General features: G+C 33.9%; 1 protein-coding gene across 1 annotated transcript in view; it reads left to right on the top strand.

The window, feature by feature from the left end:
- The window catches only part of GPATCH2 (G-patch domain containing 2), a 263,500-nt gene that overhangs the window by 232,153 nt on the left and 17,226 nt on the right, over positions 1 to 14,121 (top strand). Inside the window, exon 9 of the mRNA XM_043962791.1 lies at positions 7,333 to 7,421. Within this exon, the coding sequence (XP_043818726.1) occupies positions 7,333 to 7,421 (89 nt within the window). The remainder of the gene's footprint in view (positions 1 to 7,332; positions 7,422 to 14,121) is intronic.

The following is a 14,121-nucleotide window of genomic DNA, read 5'->3' as shown; positions in this document are numbered from 1 at the left end:
TCAGTGCTTTCATTATTTGCAGTATTGCAAATGCACTGATCCAGTATTATTGCTAGTTTCATACAGTACCTGATGGAAGAGGCTCCTCTAATTTTTTAATGTTGGGTCTGTTCATTTAGAGTACAAACCATAGCTTTCCTTCTCTATACAATACGAAAAAGATACCCACTATCACCTTGACTGGTGATCTAAGTGTGCTGCTTTTCAAAGACAAATGATTCATTTATGTTGAAAGAACGAGGCTGCCTTTCAGACATTCATTGATTTTAAATTAAAAAGTAACTGCTATGTTCTACATGAAGGGTGACAACAATAACAAAGTAGTTCTTACTTAGTGTTATTTGTTACAACTCTATTACAGGTGCCTCAAGGAAGAAAGGGGGTGGGGACTGAGTCTGGAGTACCTTAATCTTATTGATCAATAATCCAGATATCTCAATGCAGTGTAACAGATAATCAATTCTTGGTAAAATTACTCAAACACAGCTAGAGCTGTTGCTCCTGTGGCTTATTTAGGTCTTCAGGTTCAGCTAGCTACTTTATTAGTTTCTATATTTCATCCTTCTTGCATTCTTGTCTATTTGCTCTGCATAGCAATACTGCAGAGAAAATCAAATCCAAATTATTCTTCCTTCCTTTCTTCTGTTTTTTCCTTTCTTTCCTTCCGTCCTTTGCTTCCTTCCTTTTTGGAAAAGCATCCCTAAGAGTAGTTGTTGTTTACTTGTCTATGGATGGAATATAGTTGAGTATAAAGGAAAGTCATGTCAATGGCCATTATGCATCTGCTCTCCCTTTGCACTATTTGCATGCCCTGCCAGCTACATTTTAATCAATAGTTCATTAATTCAAATGCTGTGATTCTCAAGTTTTGCTAAGCAAAAGTATATTTTTGTAGCATCTAGACAAACTGCATTTTCTAAGCAAGTTAATAGTGAAAACAAAATGTTTACTTAAAAGAATTACATTTACTCACTTCAGAAGAATTATTTTATTTTGTAAACAGTGTTATATAAGCAAAAGCCAGTACTGTTCAAGCTGGTGTTTGGGGTATGCTAATTGCAAATCATCCTTATTTTTCATTAAAGGAGACCTCTACTGGGCAATATTTCACTAGCAACTAAATTGAGTTATTTTTAAAACAGCAACTCCAATTTTTTTTTCATCAAAGTTTTCATTATTCAAACTGACTTTTTTCCTACATGGTCTATGTTAGTAAACTTTTCCTTTGTGTTTTTCTCTAAGTACATTTATTTGAAGTATTAAAATATGTCTTGATTTCCTGTCCAGACAGTTTTCCTAGGACAAACTCTGAATATTATGATTTCTTTGTGCACCATAATAAAGTACTTAGTAAAGTAGCACTGTGTACCCCAACCATATTCACATACTGAATACTTGTTAAATAAAATAATTAATGCATGCATCCATATGTCTTTAAAAAATGATAATAACCACATAGCTTAGCAAATTGACTTCCAGTTTCTTAAAACAAATCTCATTTTTAGTTCTGTTTATAGTTTTATTTTAGTTAATGGTTCTGTTAACTGTTTAGCTCATTTTAGTTAATGGTTCTTTTGATAAAAGAGTTTACAATGCTCTTACAGAAACAAAAAGATTTGCACTATGATTCAATTTTTTTGTTTGTTTTTGTTTTGTGGGCAATGGGGGTTAAGTGACTTGCCCAGGGTCACACAGCTAGTAAGTGTCAAGTGTCTGAGGTTGGATTTGAAGTCAGGTCCAGCCTCAGACTCTTGATACATACTAGCTGTGTGACCCTGGGCAAGTCACTTAACCCTCATTGCCCTGCCCCCCCCCAAAAAAAAAAACCTTAATCTGTGTCACATAACTTACCAAAGAAATCAGCCTAAGTTATTTTAGCGGTCATACATGATATTCCTATCAGATCTGTGATAAATAAAATAACTTTTTTTGTTTACTTTTTTCTGATTTAACCAAATTGACCAGTTACTTTTAGCACTATATAGACACAGCCTTAAATTGCATCTCTTTAAAACACATTTCAATGGATCGGAGAATTTAAAACTGGATGGGACCATAGTGATGATTGACTTCAAGGGTCCTTAACCTAGAGTCTAGGAACTTTAAATGTATGTATGTGTGCATGTGTGCATGTATGTATATGAATGCATATATATGCATATATATGCATATGTGTATATATAATTGTATTTCAGTGTCATTGGTTTCCTTTGTAATATTATTTATTTGATTTTATGCTTTAAAAAACATAATTCTGAGGAGGGGTCCATAGATTTTACCAGACTGCCAAAGGAGTTCATGATAAAAAAAAATAAAGTGACTTGACTTTGTGTCACATAGGTAGTTTTCTTTAACTGTGTTTCTATAACATTTTTCAATCTAGAAGTTTTGTTCAAGTAAAAAAAAATAAGACAGTTGATTGTATTATTTTATGTAACCATTAGAAATTAGAAATTGCAAGGTATGAAATTATATTTTTTATGTTTTAGCAGTTATATTTAAAATATCACTTGGGCTCCCCCAAAATGAAACATGAAAATTCATATGATTACATTCTATTCTTAACCCAAAGCTATTGTAAACAATATGATCCTCTGGTCAATAAAAATCATCAATTCAGAAGTCATTTGAGCTTCTACCTACCTCATAGCAAATTGTCCTTAAATTATAGACAGAGGAAATTCTTGCTCAGGACTGGGTTCAAGTAGATTGCTACCAGGGTCCCTTTTTATCTCTGAGATCCTGTTTCTGTGATCATAAAGTAAACATAAATTATCATGCTTTAGCAAAATGAAGATATTTTATCACTAAAAACTCAGAAGTAGAACTTTCATTTTTAATGAATGAAACTCCAAAAACAGCTACAATAAATTTTGTGCATAAAATACTTAGTAATTTATTCCTAAAAGCTAAATTGAATTTTTTTATTTTATAATTTGCACATCTTTCTTACTCTCTTTTTTTAGAGAGCCTTTTTAAATGAGGAGTATTATTTCTTACAAGTGAAAAAAAAATGCAGCCTAGAATGTCATTACCTTTTCCATTGCCCTAAGACTGTTCACATAGCACAAAATGAATTGGAAATTAGGATAATTCATTTAATATGATCACTGTAAACTATTTATTCTGATTTATCAGTTTGACTGTCTACACCACCTAGATTAGTCAAGCTAGGTAATAAAACTTCTCCTTATAAACACAATCTAAGGAATACCCCAGTATTGTGAAAGTTTTGTTTATTTCATTCAGTCAATAAGCATTTATAAAGTACCTACTATGTGCCAGCCACTATACTAAGCACTGGAGATACAAAAAGAGGCTAAAAGATAGTCCCTGTCCTCAAGAAGGTCACAGTATAATAAAGGAAATGATAAGTAAAGAAATATATACAGGAAAAATAGGAGAAAATTCACAAAAGGAAGGCACCAAAATTAAGAAGGATTTGGAAAGGCTTCAAAATAAGTTACTTGCTTCCAACTAATTTGTAATCACTTTGACTAATGTTACAGTTTAAATCTAACCTAAATTTCTGAGTATTTTGAGCCCATTTTCTCTAGTTCAGTCCATTGTAGAGAAAGAAATTGGACATATTTCTGTTTGTAATATCTTCCTACATATTTATATAAATTTTAATTTCCTCTTAACATTGTCTTTTGAACAGATATGTTAAAATTGTATACTATGAAAACTGAGAACTCAAAACATTGCTGTGGGTATTTTGCAATTAAGTCTGACCCTTTTGCAAAAGTAATGCAATTTATGTTTACATGGTGATCAAAGGAACACAGAATCTCAAGAGTCCATCTATTCCAACCCATACCTGAACAAGAATTGCCGTTACTAGCCTTTTGCCTGAACACTGCTAGTAAGAGGCTATCCACAACTTTCTGAAACAACCATTCCATTTTTTGCTAAATGTTTATGAAGAATGACAACAGAGAATAGTGGTTAGTACGCTGATCTTAAAGTCCTGCTTCATTCACATACTGGCTGTGTGACCACGAGCAAGTCATTTTAGTCTCAGTGCTGCATACAACTCACCAAGACACTCACTTCTAGAGGAGTTGCCAGTCTGTATTGGAAGGAGATTTCAAGTACTACTCATGCTGATAAAATTACAAATCTTTACACTACCACCACCCCAGAAAAATAGGTAGAAAGCTTTTTATTACGTCAAAGCTAAATCTGTCTCACCGCAACTCCAACCTGTTCTTCTTAGTTCTTTCATCTAGAGCAAAACTGAAAAAGACTGCTCACTCATGTAATAATCCTTTCCAAAAATGTGAGGGTGGGGTAGGAGGAAGAGGGGAACAAAAGTAATCTAGTACAGAGGGTTTTAACTTGGTACTCATGAATTTATAAATACATACAGAGTGGGCAAAAAGTCACAATGTTTTAATAACATTTTGAAAATTATGCTGGTTTTTTCACCATTTACAAGATTTGATTTTTCACATGTAATATAAATTCATTTCCTGTATGTACTGTATATAATGCTATGGCATCATAAATTAAAAACCAAAAAGAGTTATTAAATATTGGAACTCCTTTACAACTTTTGGCCTACCCTATATGTGATACATAAATAAATGTATTTATACATAATATTCAGGTGCATGAATTATATAATGTTTATATAATGTGCAAGTATATGATACACAAATATGCATGATATATCCTATAATATGCATATCTGTGTATGTATATATAAAGATAAAAGTTTCAACTTAATGAGTTTTCCATGTGATCCTATATATTTTTTGCATTCAGAAACATTATTATGAGAAGTCCATAGCGTCGAAAAGACTGCCAAACGGCGGGCAGCTAGGTGGCGCAGCAGATAAAGCACCGGCCCTGGATTCAGAAGTACCTGAGTTCAAATCCGGCCTCAGACACTTAACACTTACTAGCTGTGTGACCCTAGGCAAGTCACTTAACCCCCATTGCCCTGAAAAAGAAAGAAAGAAAGAAAGAGAAAAAAAAGGAAAAAAAGAAAAAGAAAAGACTGTCAAACGGATCCATGGTGCATGCACACATACACAGAGCTTAGGAACCTGTGGTCAAATATGACCTGTTCTTAATGAAACCTTCAGGTTCAATGTAACTTCTACTTTCTATTATAGAATTATGCAAGGAATCAAAGGCAAGCTTAGTGGCCCATATTTGCCAAATCCTCCCTCTTGCTCTTCTTCAGTCTTGTGGCATCTTTCCCATCCTACAATCTTCCATAAATCACTGACAATGACAGCAATCACATTTTTCAGTTCTTTCAGTACCATGGAATGTAGTCTGCCTGGACTAAATGACATGTACTAATAAAGGGCAGCTGGGTAGTCTCTTTCTATCTCCTAAGACCATTATCCTTAGAAAAGAAAATAGAAGCACAATAAGAGATAAGTAGCTCAGCCTTCTCCTTGACATTTGTTATCCCATCAAGTCAGGAGTACTGGCCCTTCTTGGCTTCTCCTCTTTTCCCCAACATAACTTTTTAAAACTCTCTTACCAGTGTCCATTCAATCTGAACTTTAGTGTTCCTGACAGCATTCTGACACTATCATCTTTTTGGTAAGGGAAGGGGCACTAGCAGCTCTTAGGTTGAAGAAAGGCTCCATATTAGAAGGTGGAGCACAAGCCAAGTTTTAGAGGAAACAAGAGACAGATGAGGTACATTCTAGGAATGGGAGTAAGCCAGTATAAAGATAGAGATAAGAGACAAAACGTGTGTGTGTGTGTGTGTGTGTGTGTGTGTGTGTGTGTGTGTGTGAGAGTGTGAGTGTGAGTGAGATAGCTTGGGTAGGCCATGATGTATATAATAAATCTGGAAAGTTAGTTTGGAGGCAGGAGACAATGAGGATCTGAACTAGGCTGCTGTTCCTGTGAATAGAAGCAAAGGGACAGATAAGAGAGATTTGGATGGAGGCCATGCCCCTGCATTTATTGAGGATTCCAGATCTTAATAAAACATGAAAACCGTTCTAGGTCAAATTAATCATTTTATATATATATATCATCTTTTCTGGTCCTTTGTCAGGTTTTCTAATCTGCAAATTAATCTCTTCCAGTTTCTCTACATTCCTCTTTCAAGAGTTCGACTCAGTCAATCAACAAGCATTTCTTAAACACCTACCAAGTGCCAGACATTTTGCTAAGCCCTCTAAGATTGCCTTCCATTCTACCAGCTAGGTGACTTAGTGGATAGACCACTGGTCCTGGAGTCAGGGAAACCTGAGTTAAAATCCAGCAGACACTTAATAGCTGTGTGACCCTGGCCAAGTCACTTACTCTCTGCCTCAATTTGTTGTAAGGATCAAATAAGATAATCATTGTAAAGTGTTTAGTACAGTGTCTGGCCTATAGTAAGCACTATATAAATGTTAATTGTATGTATTATTTATTATTTTATTTTTCTTGTATGTAGCTAATTATTTACATGTTATTCACACTGTTAGACTATATTCTCCTTGAAGGCAAGGACTGTTTCCATCTTTCTTTGTATCCCTTTGTATAAATCTTTTATAAGTTTTCAAAGATGCAAAGAAAAAAATGAAAAAAAATGTTTTTAAGTTTAGTGTCTATGAGTGTCCTGAAAATAATAGACAATTCAATAATTTTTTTTATTAAATTGAAAACATAAAGACCAAAATCAAACATCATAATCTAATGCTACCTATTTTCAGTATACTTGAAGGTTAGCTTCTTGGCTAGTACCAATTTTTATCATTATAATTCAGTATCATCAATGTTTTCCTGAAAGCATTACCAATAGCACTGACATTCAACTTTTGTTCTTTTATGTGACCATTGAACAATTAACTGAAGGCTTCTCCCAGTTTGGATATAAGAGGAGCATTACTATTTTCCTTATGTCTCTTTCAGCTGTTTTAAACTAATTCCCTGTTGCATAATATCCTAAAAGAAATTGATCATGCTTTTCCTATAATAAATGTTGTTCTGACAGTAAGGCATTAGTAACCAATTGATAACCTAGCAACAATATTGTGATCTCTTTAGATAATTAATCTTAGCTATTTTCCTGTCAGAAGCAACAGTGTTTGATTTTATGTTGAGCTAGAAAGATTGCCAGTTTTGAAAATTAAAAAGCATTCCTTTTATATTATTCATTCCAGTAACAATTTATGATGGCGCATTTAGCTGCTGAACGCTTGTCAACAAACGTAATTATGTTTCGATATAAACAAGATTGGTGGCTTTACTATGCAGCTTCATCTTTGTTGAGAATGTTTTGATTTAGGTTCAGATTATACAAGCTGTGTATTTATGTGTCATATTTTTCCTCCTTTGTTAATAGTTTTCTCTGATAATTACTTATAGACAAACAAGTATGCATTTGGGATCCTTGTGCATGGGAGATATCAAACGGAGAAGAAAGGCTGCACCCTTGCCTGGACCTACTGCAACAGGTAAAATGAAATTTTTTAAATGGGAAATATTTAAAGGTTATACATTCACTAGAACCAAAATGTCGTCAATTCCATATCACCTCCACTGGAAAAACAGTATATTTATAGCAAATCAAGAGTAATAGCCAATAATGATACTAAAAATCCCTTGTGTTTGGTTTTAGAATGTATTTGGTCGTTTTTAATTACCAGAACTTTTCTCAGTTAATCACTAAATAATATATCAATGAATATTTACTGAGTAGTTTACATACAGGGGATTATAGTCAGTGCTATGGAAGAATAAAAGTCCCCTCTCTCTAAAAGTTAATTTATCTAATTGGGAATGTGAAGCTTAAACATATGAATAATTAAATAAGTGTAAATACAATTATCTGTCACAAAGCGAAGTACAAAATATCCTGGATTAGGAAAAAACACTAGATTATGAGTCTAGAGAGCTGTATTCTAGTTCTTACCTGGTGATTGATGAGATTTGTAACCTTAGTCGGATTTTTTTTTCTAGACCTCAGATTCTTCATTTATAAAGTGAAAGGTTTATAATAGATAAGCTCTAAGGTCCTTTTCAACTCTAAAATTCTAGTTCCAAGCAAAGGAGTGATATAGGCAACAGACTTCGAAGGAAGGAGTAATCCATGGACCAGGACTTCTTACTGGAAAATGGCAGGATTAGTTTATAAAACCAGATCCCACACCAATTTATACCTAGGGGACAGATTCAAATAACATATTCGGTACGGGGGGGGGGGGGGGGGGGGGGGGGGGGGGGGGGGGTGGGGGGGGAGTTAACATAGAATTGTGATTTTGCCAGGGTTTATAGTTGACATGAATTATGTGAATATTCAAAAGTTTACCATAATATATTTGCAATACAAAAAATTAAGGATCTGAGTAAATGTTCTTAAGGAAGACACTCAATTAGTTGTAAAAAAAAAATCTATTGTTTACTGACAACCTTTCTAATGTTTCCAACCTTCCTTTGTCTTTGTTTTTATTTTGAGGAGGGGAGATAAGGTGGGGAAGGAGCCTTAAAGAAAATAAGTCCTTTTCCCCCAGGATTTATCAATTCAATACAACAAATATTGATTAGGTATCTACAATATACAAGGCTCTGGGCAATCCCCAAAGTAATATTCATAGGAATTATAGGAATAAACAGTAATATTCATTCCTAGACATTTTACCCAGAAGCAAAAGAAAATAAAAGATAGGAAACAGAAAACTCTCAATTTAGAACTGCATATTCCACAGGAGAGTTTAAAAGAAAAACCAACTGGACTATAACTGTACAATTAGTATAGCCCAATGTAAAATTATTACTAGAGTAAACTGTCTAAAGGGTTCAGGAGTCAAGAAGGCTCATCCTCCTGAGTTCAAACTTGGCCTCACACTTATTAGCTGTGTGACCCTGGGCAAGTCTTTTAACCCTGTTTGCTTCAGTTCCCTTATCTGTCAAATGAGCTGGAGAAAGAAATGGAAAACCACTGCAATATCTTTACCAAGAAAACCCCAAATGGAGTCACAGAGAGTTGTACATGACTGAAAAATGACTAAACCAACAACAAAGCAGTCTAAAAAGTTGTAGTGTTTTGTTTTGATCAGATGTAGTTGCAGCTTTATATTTAAGAGACCCTATATTTGTCAGTTAAACTGTTCAGGAAAAAAACCCAGTATATATATATATATATATGTTTCTATTTGTCATGACTATAGCAACTATATGGAATGATTATAGCATGTGTGTGCATGTATATGTTACATGCCTGCACACATACATATATATATATGCACAGCTGTATATGTGTATCTATTTATACCTATCCATAGATGCATATATACAGAAATATAAAGCTAAATGTTTATTTTGGAATCACTAAGTCTGGAAGGGTTCTTAGAGATCATCTAGTTTCACCCTTTCTCTAAAGAAATGTAGAAACTGAGGTTCAAATTACTTTTCCAAGGTCATAATGCTCATTATTCTGGTTTTCTCTACAATGACACTTCACACATAACTCAGTATGAATGAAAATGCTACAATTCCATTTTTAAAAACAGTTATTAGTGTGCCAGCTATGCACTTTGATAACTTTGTAATAGAAGCAATAGCTTCATAAATAAACTAATCAATTCAAATAACTATTTGGGTCAGTATTCTACAGAATCCCTTCATGTTCTCATTCCAGGTAAGTAGTCCCCTAAATTCCCTTACCCTTCGGTGTTTTGAATGTTACTGACAGAAGCTGAACAACAACAACAACAACCTCAGAAATACTACTATTGCACCTCAGTGGTAGCAGTAAGTAAAGTACATCAAGTCCTAAGACTGAGCATATGTGAAGGGAGAAGGAAAATGCCTAATGTTTGAGGAGAAGATGATGTGATTATTTCTGCTAGATGGTTCTGACTCCCTAACTCAGTAACAGCAGAGTAGCAGCATTTGTAAGGAATTGTGGGTATTAACATTAAACTTTAGCCTAAAACTCTTCTTTTTTTTTTTTTTCACTTGCTCACAGCATTTTCACCATGTTACATTTTAGAAGTTAACTCTTACAAGTCATTTACAAATCCAGCTTTTGATCAAATTACTGGATATCTTAATATCTCTTTCAGACATCCCAATTTTGTAGTAATTTAAATATCCTTTTAAATTATTCCAAAAGTAACATAGTGGGGAAAAATATGTTAAAAAATTTTTTCAGTCATGTGTTTTAAATTCATAACTAACTGTACAAAGTTTTGCTCTCAGCAGAATCAAACCAGTATGAAATATACAGTCATATCAAAGGGGAAGAGAGTGAATTATTTAAAAGTACTCTAGTTTAAGTAGTGAATAATATCTCCTAACGCCATTGAATCAAATCACAGTTGAAGATAATTATCTAAAGTCAGGTGAAAAATACTTTTGCATGAATACATTTTGAAAAAGCATTGATGTTTATGAAGATTAGTTCTTGTTCTTTGTCTCCTACTGCCTCTAATTGTGTGTGATTTTTAAATTTCAGAACGATATGGTATCTGATTTTTGTCAGACAAAGTATATCATACCAGATACTCTTTTGTAAAGGACCAAAACCACATTAGCATAAAAAATCTACATTTTGTTTTTTTAAAAACAAAGACATTTTATGGACTGTTTCCTTCTTTAAAAGACCTGGATATATGTAGTCTTTATCGTGTCTTGTTTCACGTTAAACTTTAGGTAAAAAAAAAATAGCCACATGAATATCTTTTTTAGTTGAATTAGGAAGTAAAAGTTAAGAGTTTTGACAGGCTGACTAGATTGGTAATCAGCTCAGAATTTATGTTTGAAATATCATGCAGTCAAACAAAATGGTGTAAAAGCATTTACCATAAGATTGGTTAGAAAATCTGTCATTGGGTAGTTTAGCTTCATAATCCCAAACTGTGTATTTGGACAAAATTGTATAGCTCTAAAGATAGAAAGTGGTGCTTGGCACATACAAATGCTGTTCATTGAAAGTAAGATTTACAATAGTGTATTGTTATTATCCTGCTACAATACATTGTCATTTTAAAAAAAATAAACACTTTTCAAACTACAGCTAAGCATGACTTCAGAAATTATATGAGGCTCTAGCCTATCTAACCATGTTATTGGTTAAACATTTATTAATTGTGACAAGAACACCAAATTTATTTCACTTCCCTGCCTTATTTACTGCTCTTTCACCTTTGTATTTTGTATTGACAAAGGAAAATGAATATTGATAAGTTAGCTATTGATTTCTAAATTTATTGCTTGTTCTCTGCCTTATTCAAAGTCACAAACCCAAAGATGGTGTGTATATTAGTAACAAAGGATGTAGATTTACTCTTATAAAATTGAGAACTATCGAAGCAAGAAAGTTTGCCAGCACAATGCATTTTATAGTTTGAAAAATGTCATCTGTAAAGGTGAAGAAAAGCAGTGAACAAAATATGAATACTATTAAGTTCCCTATCATTTAAAAGCCAGTCCACAGCAGCAGTGTTTTTTGATTGCATCTGGTGTTTTTAGTAAAATCTCTTTTGGGAGATTTGAGACTACATTATAGAGGGGGTGGGGGAAGCAATGGATTTTGTCCACAGTAGCTATGAGAATTTGTTTTACCATATATGAACTTACTGAATTAAGGGGCAGTTTTTGTTATTGACAAATATTTGTTATAGGTAAATATCACCTTTTGTCATTTGGTTTCTTTTGTGTAAGTAGCAAAATACTGTTATAGTGTAAATACTAATCACAATCAACCTTTTTTCTAACCATTTCCAGTTATGAAATTGATATCCAATATAACATAATACTATTAATATAGATACCCGCCATTGAGGGTGACCATGGGGTTTCTTTAAATACTTCACTGCTCTTTTATAGAGGGTGTCATTTCAGTTGGTGAGTGTTCTGGGGGGAGGAAGGGATGACATTATAAATTTTTTACTCTATGCCTAATTTAGATTACATTATAAAATGCTCTTTTTAAAGGCAAGAGTGAACAACATGCTATTTAAAGTTATAGTCTAAAACTTTCTGAAAATGCTTACTTTTAAATGATGACTCACAATATAAAAAATTCTCCTTCACAGTTAAGCTCCTAATCCATTTTGAAGTTGTGCTCCCTTAATTTGAATTTATAAATAGTTATTTTGTTTCTTTTATTGCTAGAATTATATGATTAGACAACAATAGGGATCTCATCCATGCAGTCCCCAGGATTCTTTTGTTTTATTCTAGTGCTGTTAATTTGATGGAAAATGAATGTTTGACTTGCTTAGATAGAATTGGTAAATGCATAGTAATTCAGTTCTTGAATCTTGTCTACACAAAAATACTAAATCAGCTTTTTAGCTATACTTTTTTCTGCTACCTTAAAAGCCAATTCTCTTCATTGAGTGTAGACTACACTAGAAAAAAATGAAATATAAAATTGAAAACAATCAGCTGTATGTGTTTGTATACACACACACGCACACACGCACACATGCACACACACACACACACGGGGAAATGGTTTAGCAAAATCTTGCCAAAGGCTGATATCTGAATAACTATGTTCCTCTCATATATGACCTTGAGAAAAAATGGCTACTCCATCTCAGAGCTCTCTAATGAATAAGCAGAGGGTTGGGCACATGCTGACATATACCCTAGTCTTAAGGAAAGAATAGGAAGCATGTCATGGTGTGAGACTCTAAAATGAAAGCTGACTAAAAGAAAAGGGTAGAAAAAAAATTAAATAAAATTCTGATGATACAGTCACAAATGAGTCTCATAACCATGGAATCTCAGAGATCATCAAGCCCAACCTGTATCTGAAAAATAATCCCTTCAACAATATCCTGAAAAAGATGACCATCCATTTTTCCACTTGAAAGCTTCTAGTTAGAGACTTCGTTGCCTCCTGCGGCAGCCCATTTTACTTTTCATTTTACTTTTAGCTCTCATCATTGGAAATTCTTCCGTATCTTCAACCTAAATCAACTTCTTTGCAACTCCCTATTGATCCCAGTTCTGCTTTCTGAGTCCAAACAGAAAATGTTTAATTCTTCCTCTTCACAAAAGCTCTTCAAATACTTAAAGACAGCTAGCTGTCTCCTCACTCTCACCCACACACATTATATTCTCTTCTTATCCCTAAGTATCCCTAGGTCTTCTAGCCAATACTTATAGTCTGATCTTCACCATCCTCACTAGCCTGGTTACTTTTCTCTGGACTTACTCCAACTGGTCACTGTCATTCCTAAAACATGGCACTCAAAGTGAAACACAATACTACACAATACCATGACTCCATTCTGGTCACTGTCTCTCAGTGCAGAGTGATTTTAACTGCCACACAGTTGACTCATATTGAGATTTTAAGCCATTAAAACCCCCAAGATCATTGTCTCACAAACTGTTTTCTAGCCACACCTCTTTCCATTCTATATTTTTCTCATTTGAGCCCAAGAATAAAGTCTTACATTTATCTTCTACTAAATAAAATCTTAAATTCATCCATCATTCTAATCTGTCCAGTTCACTTTGGATCTTAACTCTGCTTTCCAAAATACTTACTATAAGCAGCTCCTCACCTGCCTGAGACTATGTACTCCAATCCAATCATTTAAAATATATTAGGAAACTGAGGCACATGGAAAAGAAGTAACTTCATCTAAGGACACAAGGCTTAGGAGATGTTTAAGAATCCAGGTTTCCTGACTCTTAAAGCCCATATGCTTTCCATAACAACAGACTTTCAAAAGCTAAGAGGTCTAAATGAACTAAAACTCAGTTGTAAGGTATAAGCATCCCTGAGAGGGATTTTAATTACTGAGACACTATCTCTTTTAGGCCCAGAGATTTATACAGCTCCTTCTGAGGCAGGAACAATTGCACCTGGAAGCAGGTGATCAGAGCACCTGGCTGAGGTAAAGTGTGAAGGGACAGAGGATCAGAAGTAGAGAAGATCACAACAATCAGTGGCTTACAAATGAAATCAGAGATAACTGTTTCAAAAAATATATTTTACTGTTTTTGTCTTTTCTTTCTAAAAATACCAAAGAACTGTAATAGATGTTCTTTAAGTCAAGTAATGACATCATAGTCGTTTGAGACCTTCCACACTAAATCCTTGTTCTTCAAGAAAGTAAGTAATTGGGGCAGCTAGGTGGCACAGTGGATAGAGCACTGGCCCTGGATTCAGGAGGACCTGAGTTCAAA

The sequence above is a fragment of the Dromiciops gliroides genome, chromosome 4 (genome assembly GCF_019393635.1).
Source record: "Dromiciops gliroides isolate mDroGli1 chromosome 4, mDroGli1.pri, whole genome shotgun sequence".
Taxonomy (NCBI): Eukaryota; Metazoa; Chordata; class Mammalia; order Microbiotheria; family Microbiotheriidae; genus Dromiciops; species Dromiciops gliroides.
This window is presented reverse-complemented; position numbering and strand designations above follow the sequence as displayed.